Raw genomic sequence first — 22,445 nt, forward strand, 5'->3', positions numbered from 1 at the left:
TCTCCATCAACGTGGATGTACGATAGCACAACCTATCGGAACCACGCCAAAAATCTCCGTGTCTACATTGCGTTTGCTCCCTCCAAACTCCTCCCTTTACCTTCATGTGCAATGTTTTACATTACGCTGCTATACTCCTAGACTTGCATGTGTAGGTTGTTTACTTGACAAGTGCTAAGTTGCTAAAATCTGCCAAGACTTAAAATTGGGAAAAAGCAAGATTTTTATTTGGTCAAGTAGTCTAATCACCCCCCCCCCTCTAGACATACTTTTGATCCTACACCAACGTCCGGCACCGCCGAGGTCGGGGACTCCTCCGAGGATGAGTAGGGCATGGGAGGCAGCAGGGCATGGTGTGCCAATTGGCCGGTCCGTTTCCCATGTTCTACTCTTCCTTGCCGGAGACCGCACCTTCACTTCACGGGTCTTGAACCCCGCCCCCGTACATGGAGATCGCAGATGGAGGACGTCGGTCGCCGCCGTAGAATAGGTTTAGGGTCGGGTTTATTTTATTTTTCTGTCCTATAGAAGTTCGAAATGTAATGAAAATCTGTCGTGTTTGCATTAATCTCGGCCGGTGTATATGAACTTTCACAATAATATAGTATATTGTAGGAGTACTAGCAAGATGTCCGTGCGTTGCACGGAACATCAAGATCTTGTGGGAGAAAAGGATGAATGAGGGAAGGCCTTATCTGCAAATGTGGAGAGGAGTGCGGGTAAATTGTCATAGTTTCCTTCCTATCCGTTGGATATAGATCAGACGGCCTATGTTGCAGGATGGCAGGCACATCATCATCACCAACTCTGCTTTTTATTGAACCGAGACAAAGCTAACATGCGAATTAAATAAACACATAGTCTACATACACAATTTATCTTAGGCACTCCAATAGTACGTCCACTACACATTCACGCATTTCACATCTTTCTACATCTACGGGAACCTACAAAAGGGTTAACGTAAATTGCCTCTCTCTTTCCTCCCTGATTTTCATGGTGGTGGGCCCCTCTCTCCCCCAATTTACAATCAACAGCTCAAACGTTTCACATTACGTTAATTACGTAACTGGGATTACGTAGGTGTAGCATTACTCATCCTAAAAAACCCAACTAAGCCAACCTCCCAGCATATCGCGCGGGAAAAGACCCGCCGCACCGTTTTAGTCGGGATTACCACATTACTAGTAGTAGTATCGATGGATCACGCGAAGCACCAAGTTTTTTTTCTTTAGGGGGCGAAGCACCTAGTTTAAAAGGAAAAAAGGCGGTACACTCACAGCACCCCTGTCGCGGTCGCATTGCACCCCACACACGTTCGGTCCTGCACACGGCTCACGCAAACGGAACGCGCTTCGGCTTGCCTCTTCACTGACACGTGGGACTGCACTTGGAGAAACCGACCAAGCGCCAAACTCCCCCGGCCCACCGCGCGAAAATCACCCCCCCACCCAAAAGAAAAAATTCACCCAAATCCCATATTCAACCGTCCTTCGGCCAACAAGCCAATAATATTCCCCAAACCCCCCTCCCCCCATCCCCCTCAACTCCATTCCCTCCGCCAAAGCCGCCCTCCCCGCCGCGTCGATACGTTCGCGCCGCGGTTCGTCGAGGGGACGCACGGCGATCCTCTCGCTCCCACAGTACGCTCTCGTAGACTGCCGTCCTCTAGCCGCACCGCCACCGCTGGCGACGTTCTTGTGGAGGCGCACGGCGGTCAGCGCCGCCACCGCTGGTGACGTTCGTGTGGAGACGCACGGCGGTCAGCTTCTCCCACGGTACGCGCATTCTAGACTGAGGCCCCGTGCATGTCGGTGTAGCGCTGAATGTTAGCTGATAGACGTTGTTAATCTCACTGTTTGCCGAAGTAGTTTACAGTCAATATGCTCTGCTTACGAAGCTTCCTTGCCCTGTTCTGCACTCAATCTGCTTAGCTGAGATGGCATGCCAAGCCCGATTAGTTGCTAAAATATCCTGCCATATATTTATTGTGACGTAGATTGCCATGGTCTGGTAGCCAATCTGTTAGGTGAAATAGCTGTACACCATTTTATACTCGATCTTTGTTGCTGCGATGGCCTTCGATAGTTCGATGGCTGTGTGCTCGGCCTCATTGACTGCTGAAACAGCCTGCCATAATTCAGCACTCAAATTTGTTTGCTGAATTAGCTTTACATATATCACATTACTTAGATCTATTCGTCCAAATATCTTGCCATAGCTTTAGACATCGACCTAGGTATTTTTTTCTGGACTTCATAAAAAAGCATATATGTTTTTCCTGTAATATCTAGTAGAAGAACTAATTTGTATGTCTAACAGATGGACAGGACTTGGATAACTTCTGCTCGAAGATTCTCCACTGCATATGTCGAGGGTGTTGAAAACTTCATGAACTTTATCAGAGCTGAGTACGGTGGTCCGAAATTAGATGTGCTCTGCCCGTGTAGCAGTTGTATGAATTCAGTTACAACACCCCAGTCAACTGTGCAAAAACATCTACACTTGTATGGGATGTCGGTCACATATACTCGGTGGGTTCATCATGGTGAAGCTGTGAACATCAATGTTACTGACTACGTGGGAGCAGCAGATCACCATCTTGATCTGCCTGATGATCAGGTGGAAGAGGAGGAGGAGGTGGTGGTGGCGGAGCCAGTGAGTTTGACCAACATTGAAACAATGCTACAAAATGCTCGTGCATTTCGTGAACTTTCACCTGCAGAAGAAAAACGGTGGGCCCGCGTGTTGGAACAATGCAACGTGGTTGTCACCCCAGGAAATAAGTTGTCAGTATTCTCAGCTATGGTCACCTTTCTTCAGGTGAAGACATCTGAGCGGATGACCAACAAACCATTCGATGCAATGTTGGCTGCTTTCCGCAAATCTTTCCCAGATGCGTCTGAGCTGCCACACACCTATAGTAAAATGAAGAATTTCCTTTGTGCAGTTGGAATTGGATATGATATGATCCATGTTTGTAAGAATAATTGTGTTTTGTTTTGGAAGGAATATGCCAACTTAAGTGAATGCCTGAAATGCAAATCATCAAGATGGAAAGATGGCAATGCTGTGAAGAGGATTCCTCATAATGTTCTGAGACATTTTCCAATTACACCAAGATTGCGGAGGTTGTTTCATGATGCTGAAACAAGAGAGGACGTACTGTGGCATTCTAGGAACCAGGAGTACAGAGATCAGAATGTAATGAGACATCCATCTCATGGTAGTGAGTGGCAAAGCTTCAATCAGAAACACAAAAAATTTGCTGCTGACCCGAGAAACATTAGACTTGGCTTAGCTTCAGATGGATTTAACCCATTTGGCCACCAGAGCGCCACATATAACATGTGGCTAGTGCTTGTTATCCCTTACAACATGCCTCCAAATGTTTGCACCAAAGAATCAAACTACATGATGGCCTTGCTCATCCCAGGTCCAAAAAGTCCTAGAAAGGATTTTGATTTATTCATGGAGCCTCTTGTGGAGGAACTTCAACAGCTATGGAGGGGTGTTCACACCCGAGACCTATATAGCAGCCAACCAGCTGATTTCTTTCTGCGTGTTGTTATAATTTGGTGCATCCATGATTATCCGGCTTTGGGCACTATGTCAGGGCGAACGACACATGGTTACAATGCATGTGTTCGCTGTGACAGGAATCCGCCGTCATACGCAATACTTAGCAAGATCTTTTACATTGGACACCGTCGTTTCCTTGCCAAGGACAAGCCGCGTCCTACAAAATATCGAAGACATGTGTTCAATGCAAAGCGTGAAAACCGTGATGCGCCAAAGAGGCTCACCGCCGATGAGTTGCAAGTGGAATTAGAGAAGGTCAGGCATATTACACCAGGAAACCATCCTGGTAATGGTAGCGGGAAAAGGAAGCGTGTCAGCGTAGAAGAGAGATTATTGTTTACCCGCAGGTCCACTTTGTGGGACTTGGAGTATTGGAAAGATTTAGATCTGCGGCATAATCTTAATGTGATGCACATCGAGAAAAATATATGTGACAGCATTATCGGCACACTTCTTAATATTGAAGGCAAGACGAAAGATACCTTAAAATCTAGGATTGATTTGACACACCTGGGCACATGGATTTGCTTCCAACCCTGAAAGGAGAGTCAGTGCAGCTGGAAACAAGGTACAAGGGTTGAAAACTCATGACTGCCGCATCCTACTTCAAAGGGTTTTACCTGTTATCCTTAGAGGATTGGGCCGCCCTGACTTATACAGAGCAGTTGCAGAGTTGGGACAATTCTTCACGGAACTCTGCAGTAGAAATATCAGGATGGATGCTTTGGAGCGTCTTAGAGACAAGATACCAACTATCCTATGCGACCTTGAGAAGATATATCCTCCAGCCTTCTTTGATGTGATGGTGCATTTGGCTATTTATCTACCTGATGAGGCACTACTTAGAGATCCAGTACAGTATGGTTGGATGTACCCTATTGAAAGGCGGCTAGGCACTTTCAAAGGCTATGTTAGGAACAGATCTAGACCCGAGGGTTCCATTGCAGAGGCCTACATTGCTACAGAAGCGTTGGCATTCTGCTCAAAATACATTGAAACGGCTGATCAGCTTAGCAAAGAGGTGGGTGAAGACAATCCCGGGCTCAATGTTTTCCATTGTTCTGTTTGAGTTACAGGGAAGAGTCAACAAGACGACAAACCTAAAGATTTGGAAAAAATGGTTTGGTGTGTTGAATAAGTGTCCTGAGATACTACCTTATATCAAGTAAGTGCTAAGTACTGCAGCTTATACATCGTAATCTACTAAACTTGCAGCACATTCTTATATATTTAGGTGTTTGACGCGATCACTATGTTGTCCATCATCTACAAAAAGGAGTTACTGCCGCAAAATCCAAGAAACATTGACAAACCGGTTATGGCAGAATTTGCGAAATGGTCCAAGAGCCATGTAAGCTTTTGAATTGCACTGTCAATTTTCTTAATATATTGAGTACATAAGATGATCAGCTTGTCTATTTTCTAACCATAGGTTAAGAAGATGCGGGAGGATGGGCAGGCAGTTGATGATGCCCTTTACGCACTAGCAATGGGTCCTGATACTCGGATAAGACATTATGAATCTTGCGTTGTTGGAGATGTGCGCTACAACACCCTTGCATGTGACGAAGGCAGGAAGACACAAAACAGTGCCATCATGAGCACGGATAAGTACAGCGAAGTGACAACTGAAATGTATGCTCACATAACAGATATTGTTCAGTTGCAGTATATCTCCAGTTTCGAGGTTCATCGGTGTGTGGTTCTGTTGTGCTGTCATTGGTGTAACCTGTTTTCCAGGATCGCAAAATGCAGAGCTGATGATTATTTCAAATCCATCAATGTCAAGGCGGCGTACCAAACCTACGAGCCTTTTATTTTGGCAAATCAAGCAACACATATATTTTTCTTGGAAGACACATTTGCACGTAGTGATGACTGGAGAGTATTGCAAAGGTTTGAGCAGAGGAATTCATTTAATGAAGTTGCACAACAAGATGATGCTTACGCTGCTCCTGATGTACAAGATTCCATAGATGTTCCTAATATCTTTGAGAACCATCACATCAATGTCGCTGGCGAAAAGATTGCCTGTCGTGCTGTGGACATACAAGAGTTGATCAAGAAGAAGCCAACGTTCGAGGACATTGAGGCTGAAGAAGAAGATGACACTCTGGGGAATTACGATTTAGACTGATACACATGGCGAAGATGTTGACGTTGCTGCTGCGGATGATGATTAGATTGCTTTTGTCGTATTTGCCTGTCAGAAGATGTTTTTTTATCTACTATGTGAAATTGTGTTTGCTATGACAACTGAAACCTGATGAACGTGTTGTTTAGTATTTTGTTGTGAGAACATCACTTGTTATGTATGTTGATTTGTGTTTGGTGATTGTATGACGAGTAAAACATGATGACATTGTTGTTTAGTTGTACTCATATATGGCTGTGAAACTTGAATTTGATGACATAGTTTGCTATTGGACTGCAATTTGCTCGACGTCTTCGAATGGGAACAAAGCTGACCCGACAGGGCCTCTACTAATTTATTTATTTATTTATTACCAAAAGGGCCTCTGCTATTTATTTATTTATGAGCAAAAGGGGATACCCCTGATTTCCATTAATAGAAATCATTAGATGTTCACAACACTACGCCCAGCTTGCTACACAGGTTTCAATCATTACTAGTTTCAGCAAAGTGCTCATGTCATAGCCACTGAATACATCACGAGTGCTACATACACTGCAAATAAAGAGAGAATCATCCTACAGAGCACATCAATTTTGCCCATTATCTTCACAAGCTCTTTAATCTCCTCATTGTTGTCAAGGCCGTTCAGCAGCTGTTGCTTCGCCATGATCAGAGGAACTGCATCTTTAACCTTCTGCTCTGCATCTTCCTCTTCTGTCGTTCCTTCAGTTACTGGTCCAACACCCCAACCTGCTAGTATTGGGATTCCTCGGCTAACCAAATAATCAGCGTAGTTGCATTCCCCCACATCAGCAACTTCCCAGAAATATAAATCACACGAATCTTCCCTTTTTTGCACGAATCAAATTGGAAGATCATCAACAAAACTATTAAAAAATCAGCAACTGAAAGCAGCAGAACAACACTTAAATATATTATTGCCCCATGATTCGGGCATTTGTAGAAGACTCGGCCAGGGTTGAGGATTGTGATTTGCAGCAGTGGCACCACACCAACGGCAGCGGGTTGCGATGAGCAACCGGCTGTGGTGCGTGTGCCGGCGGGGGTGTGATGAGACCCATAGGCGATGGTACGGGTGGCGACTTGGTGCATATCTGGTTGTTGCCTGCTGAAGAGCAGGTGGACGAGCAGCCAGCGGACATGGTTGATGCGGCCAGAGCTTCTGATGCTAGGCAGAGTAAGTAGAGAAGAGGAGAAGCGAACGTTGGATATGTCAGTTTCATTACTTGCAGAGTAGCATAGCACCATATATAGTCATAGTCTAGGTTTGGGTTCGAACCAACTACAGGAGCACGTCTCTCTTTTTTCTAAAACTCAGCAACGTCTCTTTACTGGTATACTAGCTTGTTTTGTACGCCTTCTCAAGTCTTTGATTTTATTTCTTTTTTTTTTGCAAGGAAGGAAGGAGACAAAACTGAGAGTTCCTGGGACTCGAACCCAAGGCCTCTCGGTTGAAACCCAAGGGTGCTAGTCACTTATGTGGCAAACGTTCCTTGGGAGGAGGATGACAGACGAACGCATTTTCCTCGCAGTTTTAGTTGCGACGCAAGATCAAACGGTCGCAGTTTCGGGAATATTTCCAGGCGAACGAGCCCAGTTTTTCTTTTCTTCCTATATATAAAAAAGTATGCTACTTGGTGTCGGCTTAGTCAACAAACGATTGTGCCAACCTTGACTGTTGGATTGACATTCAACGTCTGTCGTGTTTCTTTAGTCTCTTCTTCTTCCAGCCGCCAAAGCCAAACCAGCGCCGGTGGGACCGCCTCCTCCCGCCTCCCATGGCTGGTTGTGCTGCCGCGCACGCATCGTGGCCACATCGCACCCTAAAACTCTGCGCATCTTCCCCGGCTCCTGTTCGTTCCCGTCCGAGGCCTCACCATCGTCCTCCGCCTTGGTTCGCTCGCCGCGGCGCCGCCCTCCGGTGTTGTCAACATGGTCAATAATCGAGAGGAATAAGGAGATGACTGTGCATGGTGAGGATGACAGTAGGGACCCAGCAGCGCGCACAGTAATTTTGTTTTTTCGGGACGGAGAATGGAAGAAGGGTATCAACTGGGTTGTGCAGGAGCTGTGGCCCGTCTAGCCCAGGCTTTTATTTCACATGTTTAGCACATGATCTGCCAATTTGTTTTTTTTCCTTTCTGAAAATGGCTAGCCCAGCTATTTTGTTTTTTCCAGAATAACCAACGTAGGCCTACTTGCTTTTCTACGCCATGCTGGGCCGCAAAACTTTCAAGACGATGAGGGATGCATTTTGCCCAGAAATTAGGCTATAAGTAATAAGAAATGGGCTATAAGTAATAATAAATGGGCTGTAAAATGAAAAAAATACAGCAAACAGGCAATTAGTTCCAAAATACTTTTTGCTTTTAGATTTTGATATTTTAAAAAAAAATTGTGCGGGTAAAATTTCATTGGATTTAAATTAAGGTATGTTTAGTTTTTAAATTAATTTGAATCTGGCTAGAAATTTCGGGCTGTATGCTGTTTGGGACAGATTTGGAGGCTGACTTGTGGGTCTACTAGGTTGACATGTACGAAAGGCTTTGTCAACTTAGTCCACAAACGATTCTAGCAGCAGTGACCGTTGGATGTTAATCCAACGACCATGTTGCTTCTTCAATATCTGATCTTCTTGCTCCAGCCGACCAAACCAGCGCCGGTGGTACTGCCTGCTCCCGCCTCCCGTGGCCGGCTATGCTGCCGCACAGGCCGCACCACCCCACCCTACTTCATTGCTGGCCAGGCCATTCCTCTACTCACCCACACCTCCTGTTATTTTCCGGCGACGGCAGCTAGACCAATAAACCCTCGTCCTCACCACCACGTGGGCAACCACTGCCGAGTCTTCCCCGGCTCCGTGTCGTTCCCTTCCTAGGCCTCGCCGTCGTCCACCGCCCTGGTGCTCTCGGTGCGGCGTGGTCAACATGGTCAACGGACGGCATCCATCGGACGTGGACTGTACGTGGAGAGGCTGCCAGCTGGGTCCACGGCCGCACATAAGGAAATGCCTCGTTATTACACGCAAAATAATGATTCCTCCACCTGACATCTGGGACCCACCGGAAGGGCCTCTGTATTTCGCGAAAAAAAGTGCCCCCCGCTGACAGGTCGGACCCACCAACTATATCTTCGCACGCAAGGAAGTGCCTCCTTATTACGCACAAAAAAAATGAATACTCCCCATGTTAGCTGGGACCCACCATAGTGAGAGGCTGACTTGTGGGCCTACTAAGATGACGGGGACAGAGGGCTTTGTCAACTCAGTGAATATGAACGATTCTAACTCCAGTGACCGTACGATGTCCATCCAACGGCCATAGTGCTTCTTCAACCTCTGGTCTTCTTGCTCCGGCCGCCCAAACAAGTGTCGGCTGTGCCGCCGGCTCCTGCCTCCCGTGCCCGGCTGTGCTGCCACCGCTGGCCATGTCATCCCTCTATACACACCCACATCTCCTGTTATTCTCCGATGAAGGCAGCCTCACACCGTAGCCGAAGCAGTCAACCCACGTAGTCCCCTCCGCGTGGGCATCCACTCGCGCGTCTTCCCCGGCTCAGCGTCGTCCCCATCCTAGGCCTCGCCGTCGTCCACCGCCCTGGTGCTCTCGGCGCGGCGTGGTCAATGTGGTCAACAAACGACTTCCATCGGAAGATTACTGTACGTTGAGAGGCTGACAGCTGGGTCCACGGTCGCAGCAAGGAAGTGCCTTCTTATTACGCGGCAAATAATGATTCCTCCACCTGACAGCAGGGACTCACCGGACGGGCCACCGTATTTCACGAAAAAACGTTTCCCCTTGACTGTTTGGACCCACTAGCTAAATCTTCGCACGCAAGGAAGTGCCTGACAGTCGGGATCCACCCGGTCGAAGCGTACGTAGCATTGTCATTCTGGTCGCGAACATGTACGTACAGACGATCGGTCTGTCTGCAGGCTGCAGCGATGAACCGTGGCTGTGTAAGGAAGGGTACGTGTCATAGTAGAGGCGCGCACGTAGCATGTACACGTACGTACAGCGGCTAGGGTGCAAGAAAAAAAATACGGCCACGTACGTACATACGGGCAGGGTCTCGAACGCCGACTCACGCATACGTACGGCCAGGGCTCATGTACATGGCTGGGTCGGAACGGAGAAGCTGCGCCGTCGTCGTGTTCATGGGGAGGCAACCGGCTGGGTCGGAACAGAATGCGTCGCCGTGTTCATCCGGAGCCAACCGGTTGGACGAAACTGCCGATGGAAACGAGGCCTGGCGTACTGCAAAACGGAGGAAACGGCCTTGTGTTCGACCGGCCACGGTCGAAACGGGATCCTATTCATCGAGAGGGGTCTGGCGTACCGCAAAACGGAGGAAACGGACCTCCTACGGTCGAAACAGGGTCCTGTTGATCGGGAGGGGTGTGGCATACCGCAAAACGGAGGAAACGGTCTTGTGTTGGAGCGCTACGGTCGAAACGGGGGTCCTATTCATCGGGAGGGGTGTGGCGTACCGCAAAACAGGACTTCACGAGATACTGTTCATCTCCACCGTTGTCGGTGTCAAAACCGGCGGATCTCGGGTAGGGGTCCTGAACTGTGCGTCTAAGGTCGATGATAACAGGAGACAGGGGACACAATGTTTACCCAGGTTCGGGCCCTCTCTATGGAGGTAATACCCTACTTCCTGCTTGATTGATCTTGATGAATATGAGTATTACAAGAGTTGATCTACCACGAGATCGTAATGGCTAAACCCTAGAAGTCTAGCCTGTATGACTATGATAATGAATCTCCCCCTTTGGACTAAGTCCTCCGGTTTATATAGACACCGGGAGGATCTAGGGTTACACAAGGTCGGTTACAAAGAAGGGAATACACATATTTGGTCGCCAAGCTTGCCTTCCACGCCAAGGTGAGTCCTATCTAGACACGGGTGCAGTTTTCGGTCTTCGTATCTTCATAGCCCATCAGTCCGGCCCATGGCTAACAGGCCGGACGCCTGAGGACCCCTTAGTCCAGGACTCCCTCAACCGTCGACCTCCTCCAGCCTCCACGGACTACTGTTCATCCACCGTCGACCTCCTCCAGCCTCCACCTGCGACTATTCATCCACGGGCTCCTGTTCATCCAGCCTCCACCGCGCGCTCCTCCACCGGCTACTGTTCAACCAGCCCTCTCCACGGGGTCCTGTTCAACCACCCCCCACGGGCTACTGTTCATCCAGCCCTCCACAGGCTACTGTTCATCCAGCCCTCCACGGGTCGTCCTGTTCATCCAGCCCTCCACGGGGTCCTGTTCATCCAGCCCTCCACGGGGTCCTGTTCATCCATCGGCTCGATCGATCGGGGTACTGTTCATCCAGCGGCAATGGCCTCTACTACCACGGGTTCCTTTTCATCCAACCCCCATCGGGAACTGTTCATCCAACCCCCCCCCCCCGCCCCGCCCCCAACAACACTCACTGTTCATCCAGAGGCAGCATCGATCGGCTTCAGTAAGCAGCAGTAGCGAAGGAATCACTCGGGTTCAGTTAACAGCAAGGGATTGATCGATCACTCGGGTTCTGTATGAAGGAAATATGCCCTAGAGGCAATAATAAAGTTATTATTTATTTCCTTATATCATGATAAATGTTTATTATTCATGCTAGAATTGTATTAGCTGGAAACTTGATACATGTGTGAATACATAGACAAACAGAGCGTCACTAGTATGCCTCTACTTGACTAGCTCGTTGATCAAAGATGGTTATGTTTCCTAGCCATAGACATAAGTTGTCATTTGATTAACGGGATCACATAATTAGGAGAATGATGTGATTGACTTGACCCATTCCGTTAGCTTAGCACTCGATCGTTTAGTATGTTGCTATTGCTTTCTTCATGACTTATACATGTTCCTATGACTATGAGATTATGCAACTCCCATTTACCGGAGGAACACTTTGTGTGCTACCAGACGTCACAACGTAACTGGGTGATTATAAAGGTGCTCTACAGGTGCTTCCAAAGGTACTTGTTGGGTTGGCGTATTTCGAGATTATGATTTGTCACTCCGATTGTCGGAGAGGTATCTCTGGGCCCACTCAGTAATGCACATCACTATAAGCCTTGCAAGCATTGTAACTAATGAGTTAGTTGCGGGATGATGTATTACGGAACGAGTAAAGAGACTTGCCGGTAACGAGATTGAACTAGGTATTAAGATACCGACGATCGAATCTCGGGCACGTAACATACCGATGACAAAGGGAACAACGTATGTTGTCATGCGGTCTGACCGATAAATATCTTCGTAGAATATGTGGGAGCCAATATGAGCATCCAGGTTCCGCTATTGGTTATTGACCTGAGACGTGTCTCGGTCATGTCTACATAGTTCTCGAACCCGTAGGGTCCGCACGCTTAAAGTTAGATGACGGTTATATTATGAGTTTATGTGTTTTGATGTACCGAAGGAGTTCGGAGTCCCGGATGAGATCAGGGACTTGACGAGGAGTCTCGAAATGGTCGAGACGTAAAGATCGATATATTGGACGACTATATTCGGACATCGGAAAAGTTCCGAGTGATTCGGTTATTTTTTGGAGTAGCGGAGAGTTACGGGAATTCGTATTGGGCCTTAATGGGCCATACGGGAAAGGAGAGAAAGGCCCCAAAGGGTGGCCGCACCCCTCCCCATGGACTAGTCCGAATTGGACTAGGGAGGGGGGGCGCCCCCTTCCTTCTTTCTCCTTCTCCCTTCCCTTTTCCTACTCCAACAAGGAAAGGAGGAGTCCTACTCCCGGTGGGAGTAGGACTCCCCCCTTGGCGCGCCCTCCTCCTAGGCCGGCCACCTCCCCCCTTGCTCCTTTATATAGGGGGCAGGGGGCACCCCATAGACACAAGAATTGATCATTGATCTCTTAGCCATGTGCGGTGCCCCCCTCCACCATATTACACCTCGATAATATCGTAGCGGTGCTTAGGCGAAGCCCTGCGTCGGTAGAACATCATCATCGTCACCACGCCGTCGTGCTGACGAAACTCTCCCTCAACACTCGGCTGGATCGGAGTTCGAGGGACGTCATCGAGCTGAACATGTGCTGAACTCGGAGGTGCCATGCGTTCGGTACTTGATCGGTCGGATCGTGAAGACGTACGACTACATCAACCGCGTTGTGTTAACGCTTCCGCTTTAGGTCTACGAGGGTACGTGGACAACACTCTCCCCTCTCGTTGCTATGCATCACCATGATCTTGCGTGTGCGTAGGAAATTTTTGAAATTACTACGTTCCCCAACAATGGCATCCGAGCCTGGTTTTATGCGTAGATGTCATATGCACGAGTAGAACACAAGTGAGTTGTGGGTGATATAAGTCATACTGCTTACCAGCATGTCATACTTTGGTTCGGCGGTATTGTGAGATGAAGCGGCCCGGACCGACATTATGCGTACGCTTACGTGAGACTGGTTTCACCGTTGCGAGCACTCGTTGCTTAAAGGTGACTGGCGGGTGTCTGTCTCTCTCACTTTAGTTGAACCGAGTGTGGCTACGCCCGGTCCTTGCGAAGGTTAAAACAGCACCAACTTGACAAACTATCGTTGTGGTTTTGATGCGTAGGTAAGAACGGTTCGTGCTAAGCCCAGTAGCAGCCACGTAAAACTTGCAACAACAAAGTAGAGGACGTCTAACTTGTTTTTGCAGGGCATGTTGTGATGTGATATGGTCAAGACATGATGCTAAATTTTATTGTATGAGATGATCATGTTTTGTAACCGAGTTATCGGCAACTGGCAGGAGACGTATGGTTGTCGCTTTATTGTATGCAATGCAATCGCCATGTAATTGTTTTACTTTATCACTAAGCGGTAGCGATAGACGTAGAAGCAATAGTTGGCGAGACAACAACGATGCTACGATGGAGATCAAGGTGTCGCGCCGGTGACGATGGTGATCATGACGGTGCTTTGGAGATGGAGATCACAAGCACAAGATGATGATGGCCATATCATATCACTTATATTGATTGCATGTGATGTTTATCTTTTATGCATCTTATCTTGCTTTGATTGACGGTAGCATTATAAGACGATCTCTCACTAAATTTCAAGATAAAAGTGTTCTCCCTGAGTATGCACCGTTGCCAAAGTTCGTCGTGCCCAGACACCACGTGATGATCGGGTGTGATAAGCTCTACGTCCATCTACAACGGGTGCAAGCCAGTTTTGCACACGCAGAATACTAAGGTTATACTTGACGAGCCTAGCATATGCAGATATGGCCTCGGAACACTGAGACCGAAAGGTCGAGCGTGAATCATATAGTAGATATGATCAACATAATGATGTTCACCATTGAAAGCTACTCCATTTCACGTGATGATCGGTTATGGTTTAGTTGATTTGGATCACGTGATCACTTAGAGGATTAGAGGGATGTCTATCTAAGTGGGAGTTCTTAAGTAATATGATTAATTGAACTTAAATTTATCATGAACTTAGTCCTGATAGTATTTTGCAAATTATGTTGTAGATCAATAGCTCGCGTTGTTGCTTCCCTATGTTTATTTTGATATGTTCCTAGAGAAAAATTATGTTGAAAGATGTTAGTAGCAATGATGCGGATTGGATCCGTGATCTGAGGATTATCCTCATTGCTGCACAGAAGAATTATGTCCTTAATGCACCGCTAGGTGACAGACCTATTGCAGGGGGCGCCCCCTTCCTTCTTTCTCCTTCTCCCTTCCATTTTCCTACTCCAACAAGGAAAGGAGGAGTCCTACTCCCGGTGGGAGTAGGACTCCCCCCTTGGCGCGCCCTCCTCCTAGGCCGGCCGCCTCCCCCTTGCTCCTTTATATACAGTGGCAGGGGGCACCCCATAGACACAACAATTGATCATTGATCTCTTAGCCATGTGCGGTGCCCCCCTCCACCATATTACACCTTGATAATATCGTAGCGGTGCTTACGTGAAGCCCTGTGTCGGTAGAACATCATCATCGTCACCACGCCGTCGTGCTGACGAAACTCTCCCTCAACACTCGGCTGGATCGGAGTTCGAGGGACGTCATCGAGCTAAACGTGTGCTGAACTCGGAGGTGCCGTGCGTTTGGTACTTGATCGGTCGGATCGTGAAGACGTACGACTACATCAACCGCGTTGTGTTAACGCTTCCGCTTTAGGTCTACGAGGGTACGTGGACAACACTCTCCCCTCTCGTTGCTATGCATCACCATGATCTTGCGTGTGCGTAGGAAATTTTTGAAATTACTACGTTCCCCAACACTGTAATGCGTAACCTGCAGTGCAATCGCTCGGGTTCAGTTAGAGCCCAACGCCTCGCTCGGGTTCAGTTAGAGTGCAACGCCTCGCACACACGCGTGTACGTACGAGAGAAACGCGCATCGCTCGGCCCCGACCACATACCGTAACCGGGAACTCCCCCAATATTTTCCTCGCCCTCGATTCTACCATGGTTTTCTCCGTCATGGACGGCCCAAAGAATGTCATGCAGTTGCGTCTCCGGCCCGCCCAGGACGAAAAGCCCATTTTCTGTCATGATTTTTTGTCATAGAAGTAGGAGCCCACCACACCTATGATGATACTAGGTTTTGTCACAATTATCGTCATAGAAGTGTCATAAGCATGACAGAAAAAAATTTGTTCGGCCCGAAATTTCACGGATGTGTCTTTTTTTTGTAGTGTGGTACACCGTCAGAGGCATTCACATAGAGTCATATTTTGTTCTAAGTATCGAGTTGTAATTTTTGAGTTGTAAGTAAATAAAAGTGTGATGATCTTCATTATTAGAGCATTGTCCCATGTGAGGAAAGGATGATGGAGACTATGATTCCCCCACAAGTCGGGATGAGACTTCGGACAAAAAAAAGAGACCAAAAAAATGAGAGAAGGCCCAACAAAAAAAGAATGAGAGAAAAGAGAGAAGGGGAAATGCTACTATCCTTTTACCACACTTGTAATTCAAAGTAGAATCATGATCTTCATGATAGAGAGTCTCCTATATTGTCACTTTCATATACTAGTGGGGATTTTTCATTATAGAACTTGGCTTGTATATTTCAATGATGGGCTTCCTCAAATTGCCATAGGTGTTCGTGAGCAAGCGAATTGGATGCACACCTACTTAGTTTCTTTTGAGCTTTCATAAACTTATAGCTCTAGTGCATCCGTTGCATGGCAATCCCTACTCACTCACATTGATATCTATTGATGGGCATCTCCATAGCCCGTTCATACGCCTAGTTTATGTGAAACTATCTCCTTCTTTTTGTCTTCTTCACAACCACCGTCTATTCCACCTATAGTGCTATGTCCATGGCTCACGCTTATGTATTGCATGAAAGTTGAAAAGGTTTGAGAACATCAAAAGTATGAAATAATTGCTTGGCTTGTCATCGGGGTTGTGCATGATTTAAATATTTTGTGTAATGAAGATGGAGCATAGCCAGACTATATGATTTTGTAGGGATAAATTTTCTTTGGCCATGTTATTTTGAGAAGACATAATTGCCTTGTTAGTATGCTTGAAGTATTATTGTTTTTATGTCAATATTAAACTTTTGTTTTGAATCATACGGATCTGAACATTAATGCCACAATAAAGAGAATTACATGGATAAATATGTTAGGTAGCATTCCACATCAAAAATTCTATTTTTATCATTTACCTACTCGAGGACAAGCAGGAATTAAGCTTGGGGATGCTTGATACATCTCCAACGTATCTACAATTTTTGATTGTCTCATGCTATTATATTATCTGTTTGGATGTTTTATATGCATTAATATGCTATTTTATATGATTTCTGGGACTAACCTATTAACCTAGAGCCCAGTGCCAGTTCTTGTTTTTCCTTGTTTTTGAGTTTAGCAGAAAAGGAATACCAAACGGAATAAAACATTCGCGATGATTTTTCTTGGACCAGAAGACACCCAGAAGACTTGGAGATGAAGTCAGAAGAGCCACGAGGCGGTCACAAGGACGGAGGGCGCGCCCAGGGGGTAGGGCACGCCCCCACCCTTGTGGGCCCCTCGTACACTCCCTGGCCTAATTTCTTCGCTTATATATTCCCATATGTCCCCAAACCAATAGTAGGGGTAGCAAGACACGTATTGTATTGTTGCCATCGAGGATAAAAAGATGGGGTTTTCATCATATTGCTTGAGTTAATTCCTCTATATCATGTCATCTTGCTTAATGTGTTACTCCGTTCTTTATGAACTTAATACTCTAGATGCATGCTGGATAGCAGTCGATGTGTGGAGTAATAGTAGTAGATGCAGGCAGAAGTCGGTGTACTTGACACGGACGTGATGCCTATATTCATGATCATTGCCGTAGATATCGTCATAACTTTGCGCTTTTCTATCAATTGCTCGGCAGTAATTTGTTCACCCATCGTAATATTTTCTATCTTGAGAGAAGCCTCTAGTGAAACCTATGGCCCCGGGTCTATTTTCCATCATATAAGTTTTCGATCTACTATTTTGCAATCTTTTGCTTTCCGATCTATAAACCAAAAATACTAAAAATATTTACTTTACCGTTTATCTATCTCCATCAGATCTCACTTTTGCGAGTAACCGTGTAGGGATTGACAACCCCTTTATCGCGTTGGGTGCAAGTTGTTGATTGTTTGTGCAGGTATTCAGTGACTTGTGTGTTGTCTCCTACTGGATTGATACCTTGGTTCTCAAACTGAGGGAAATACTTATCTCTACTTTGTTGCATCACCCTTTCCTCTTCAAGGGAAAAACCAATGCAATCTCAAGAAGTAGCACTTGCATACGGAGTGGCCGGTGATCTCGTTGACGAGTACGTCCGTATGAGCGAGTCTACGTGCCTAGACTCCATGTACAAGTTCTGCAAGGCTGTGATTGCTGTGTTTGGCCCTGAGTACTTGAGAGAGCCAACTCATCAAGATACAACCCACTTGTTGGCAATGAATGCCAGTAGGGGCTTCCCAGGGATGCTTGGCAGCACAGACTGCACACACTGGGAGTGGAAGAACTGCCCTTCTGCTTGGCAAAGGCAATATAAGGGCCATGTCAGGGCTTGCACTGTCATACTTGAGGCCGTGGCATCACAAGATCTCTGGATCTGACACTCTTTCTTCGGCATGGCCGGATCACACAATGATATCAACGTGCTTCAACGCTCGCCGGTGTTTGCAAGGCTTGCCAAAGGCAACAACCCACCAGTGAATGTTATCATCAAAGGCCACAACTACGACAAAGTATACTACCTAGGTGACGGTATCTATCCTCAGTGGACCACTATTTTGAAGACAATTCCTAACCCCGTCAGAGAGAAGAGGAAAAGATTCGCCCTAGAGCAAGAGAGTGCTAGGAAGGACGTCGAGCATGCCTTTGGTGTTTTGCAATCTCGATGGGGCATCGTTGAGTATCCTGCTAGGACTTGGAGCACGAAGAAGCTGTGGGAGGTGATGATTGCTTGTGTGATCATGCACAATATGATCGTAGAAGATGAGCGTCCGAAACGTATCTACGATCAAGGGTTTCAGTTTCAGAGTGAGAATGTTGTGCCTGAGCATGGAGGAGCGGCAACGTTTGGACAGTTCATCCAATTCATCATGAAATGCGTCATTGGGAAACTCCCATGCAGCTGCAAAATGATTTGGTCAAGTATATGTGGGCTCATGTTGGCAACCAATAGATGTATCATTTTTATTTGGCCTGTAAAACTAGTGAGAACAATTTAATTTATATTTGGGTTTATAAAACTATGCTTTATATTTGGTTGTGAAAACTATGCTTCCTTGTGAAACTATATATTTGCTTGTGAAATATGCAAAGTGTTCATTAAAAAAGGAGGCTAGCTGGCCACGCCGGCAAATATGGGTCGGTGCGTTGGACGCACTGCCGACCCAAATCAAAAAAAAGGTGGTCACCGAGTTGGCGGCCGACACAAACAAATAAAAAACGGACAAATGCGTCGTCCGTTTGGGTCGGCGCGTTGAAGTTGCGGTAAGAAATTGCTAAAAATTGTCCTAACAATATATCAAGCTTGCACTTGGTAAAATCATCTCAAAACACATGTGGTTTTCTTTTCTGCATAGTTTGCAGTCTTGCAGGTGCTCCGATAGTTAAAGCTACGCGATAGCACTGCAAAAAGAAGTGAAAGGAAGGGTCGAAGGAGGAGTCTTGTGATAGTAGGTGGAGGCATGAGAGGATCTCCCGGCCTCATTCACCGCGTCCTCTCACGCCGAGGCATGCAGGTGCAGCACACGCCGGGCCGGGGCCTGGTGTGGCGTGCCCATGCCGTGGTGGCCCACATGTAAGCATCTGAGCCTCAGAGGTGGGGCCGATGACAAGGTCCACTGCTGGCACGTCATCACGTCATGTCAGGTTCTCGATCCCCTCGTGCTATGCTAGAGCCAGTGACCGACCAGTCGGCCACCCATGGCCATTGGACAAGGCATCAAGATTAGGGAGCTGTAGTTCAGGGTTTATCCCATTTCATTATGCCTGAACTGACACGACGTGATGAAAAGGAACCGGATGAAGAAAGATGAAAAGGAGGAGGGAAGCCGCCGGATAATGTGTAGTACTACTCGAAATAAAAAATAATTACGTACGAAGCAGATAAGCACAATGCGAAGCCGAACTAGATACGTCACGCCCCGGTTTCTCTGACCGTTGCGAGCCGGCTTTGAGGGCCGCTGCAGGTGTGAGTACTGCTTATCCGACGACGTGCTAACAAACGAAACTGCTCTGTAGACGACACTGCATACACGACATCCAGCCGACACTGTATCCAACGGTGGACCTGTCCTGCTGCTGGGCACTGCACGGTGTGATCTTGTGCATCGTCTTCAAATCGTCTGGATATCGAGTTAGTCGGACTAGCACTATTTTCTTCTCATGCTAATAATGACTCAAAGCTGGTATTTGATCGAGGAGATGATAATGTTATAATAAAACCTGAGAAGAGCTCCGTCGTAAAGTGATAGTGACCCTACTAACAACCAGTTGTTATCTTTTTTTTTGACTATAAACAGTAGGGTAAAACCCCACTGCAATATTTATAAATTTAAAGAGAGCAAAGAATACAAGTAGTCTGCAAGGCTTGAGGTAAGCCCTAAAAGAAAAAGAAGAAGGAAACTAAAGAGAAAAGAAGAAAGAAAGAGAGAACAGAACTAGAAGAAAAACCCTAGAACAGTTGTTATCCTCAGCCAGCCACCTCGTTTATACTCTGTGAATAGTCACTTCTCCATTAAGAGAAAAATGCTGCTTAGAGTGAGAACACATGAAGAAGCCATTCGGTCTCCGGCAGGCAAACAGTTTGTTAGTAGGAGTAGCTTTCTATGGACTACTGTTTGATGTCGTTTGCATGCCGCTTTTGCCCGCAGGTTCGGTGGCGAAAATGGAATAGTAACATACACTTAATTTTTATTTCCAGTTCTTTTTATGGAGGTTTTTTTTAACATCAGTACACACAAGCCCTCATATATACGTGTATACATTCATCCTTATGAACGCACACACGCACACCCTATCTATATATACATCTCCGAAAGACTGAATGAGCCGGCATATCATCTCTTCCGAGAGACTGAATGAGCCGGCGATCATCTTGAGATTTTACGAAGTCACCGTAGACACCTCGTAGTCGATGGAAACGTCTCCTCCCACTAAACGCGTGTCTTCGGAAATCCTGAAAAATAAAGCGAGCATCAGAAGTTGAACCCTGATGGGCTGGGATACAACTCTTCACCTAACCATTCAACTACAGGTTGGTTCGCAGTTCCTCCTATGAAAATTAGTGTGTTCAATCAGCTAGTATTCGTACCACTATGGTGCATGCTCTCGGACGGTTTTTCAGAGGGAGATGTCGAGTTAAAGCGAGGGGCAACTCTATGGATAGGATAATACAAAGAATTTCGCCATCAAGCGTACTGCACCTGAAATTTTGACAAATTCATAAGAGTATTTTTTACAGTTTTTTTATGTTCAAAACTAGGTTAAAGCAGTGGTGCTCGGTGCTTCACCATTTGGCCATTTTGCAGTGTGCTGACTGCCGAGACGAGAGACGAGGCGAAGCCAGCCAAAACTGCCCTCCCCTCATGGCCGACGCCTTTTCTTCCCTTCACCACATTTAACGCCACCACCTCCCTCGAAACGGCAACTGCGTGACCTCCTGCTCTCCTCTCCTCTCCTCTGCTCCTCCACCACCACCACCTCCCTCTCCCCCAGAGCTCACCAGACGCCACTAGCTCCGCCGGCAGAAGCGAGGCGCGGAGGCGCGCGCGCGATGGGCAACTGCCAGGCGGCCGAGGCGGCGGAGGTCATCGTCCAGCACCCCGGCGGCAAGGTGGAGCGCCTCTACTGGCCCACCCCCGCCGCCGAGGTCATGAAGACCAACCCCGGCCACTACGTCGCGCTCGTCATCCTCCGCCTCTCCCCCGACGACAAGGCGGCCGCGGGGGACGAGGCCGCGGCGGCGGCCGCCGTCGCAGGCGCCGGCGCCGCAGCGAAGATCACCCGGGTCAAGCTCCTCAAGCCCAAGGACGTGCTCCACCTCGGCCAGGTCTACCGCCTCATCACCGCGCAAGGTTCGTGCACAGTCCTCCACTCCTCCCTGCGCCCGTCGACATCGGAGAGAGAGCCGCCGCGCTCTCCTTCCTCGTTGTCCATGGAAGCAGCTAGTTCCTGTGCCAGGATTCCGTCGTCCGTTGCAGCAATCTAGTTCTAATCGATGCTTGATGGTGTTGCGGTGCTCAGAGGTGACCAAGGCGCTGCGGGCGAGGAAGAACGACAAGATGCGGCGGTGCGAGGCCATCAAGCAGCAGCACGACCAGCTCCGGCGCGGCGACGGGGCGGAGCAGGGCGCCTCTGACAAGGTCAGTGCCTCCCCATTCTCCTGGTGATAATCTCCTCTTCCTATCTGAAACTGCACGAAGCCGTATACTGATTCCTATACGCGCTCCTGCCTCCTCAGGACGCGAACGCGAACGCGAAGCAGCGGGGGGAGAAGGACCGGCACCGGGGCTCCGGCGGCGCGCAGCCGGCCGGTGGCGGCAGGGGCCGGCACTGGCGGCCGTCCCTGCAGAGCATCTCCGAAGCCGCGGCGGGCCAGAGCAGCAGCACCAGCAGCAGCATCTCTGAATCCACTGCGAGCTAATCGCCGGATTAACAATCCGCTTTTCTTCTCCTTTCTTTTGTTTTTCTTAGTAGTATAAAAGTGCTTGGAGGTGGGACCTACCAGAAGAAAAAACCTGTAAAAATCAGAGTACCAGAGCAGCAGCAGCAGCAGCAATAGGAACGAAGCTTGTTTCATCTCTCGTGTACTGTAGTAATTATTGCCGTGGTGAAACTGTGAGTGCTTTCGATGGAGTGGCCATAAAAGTGCAACTTGGCAATCTCAAAGCCCCGTTTGGAACGCCTGAATTTCCCCCGAATTCATGCAACCTCGCAATCTCGATGCTGCCTTTGGTCCACGGCATTGCAAGTGTTTTTTTGAGAGTACGGCCTACTATATTTTAATAGAAGACAGAAATCAATCAAGTAAGAACTCTACACCCATCGTGACAATTACAACCACGACGCGGCATTGCAAGTTTTACATGAGCAGAAAGGAAGCGTACAGATAAAATGCTGTTTGCTTTACCATGCACGGCACGTCGCTTGCAAAAATCACCAGATTCCCATGTGTTTCGGCAATCTGCTGCTGGAATCAAACCGTACCACTAGTAGTCACTGA

The 22,445-nt window shown here is 47.6% G+C and overlaps 1 protein-coding gene across 1 annotated transcript; it reads left to right on the forward strand.

The window, feature by feature from the left end:
* The first annotated feature begins 20,627 nt into the window (after window positions 1–20,627).
* Window positions 20,628–22,104, forward strand: LOC123124759 (uncharacterized). The gene is made up of 3 exons (XM_044545319.1): window positions 20,628–21,297; window positions 21,467–21,585; window positions 21,684–22,104. Exons 1-3 carry the CDS (start codon window positions 20,997–20,999, stop codon window positions 21,864–21,866), a joined length of 603 nt encoding a protein of 200 aa, XP_044401254.1. The 5' UTR covers window positions 20,628–20,996; the 3' UTR covers window positions 21,867–22,104.
* Window positions 22,105–22,445: the final 341 nt, after the last annotated feature.

This window comes from Triticum aestivum, chromosome 5D, assembly GCF_018294505.1.
Source record: "Triticum aestivum cultivar Chinese Spring chromosome 5D, IWGSC CS RefSeq v2.1, whole genome shotgun sequence".
Taxonomy (NCBI): Eukaryota; Viridiplantae; Streptophyta; class Magnoliopsida; order Poales; family Poaceae; genus Triticum; species Triticum aestivum.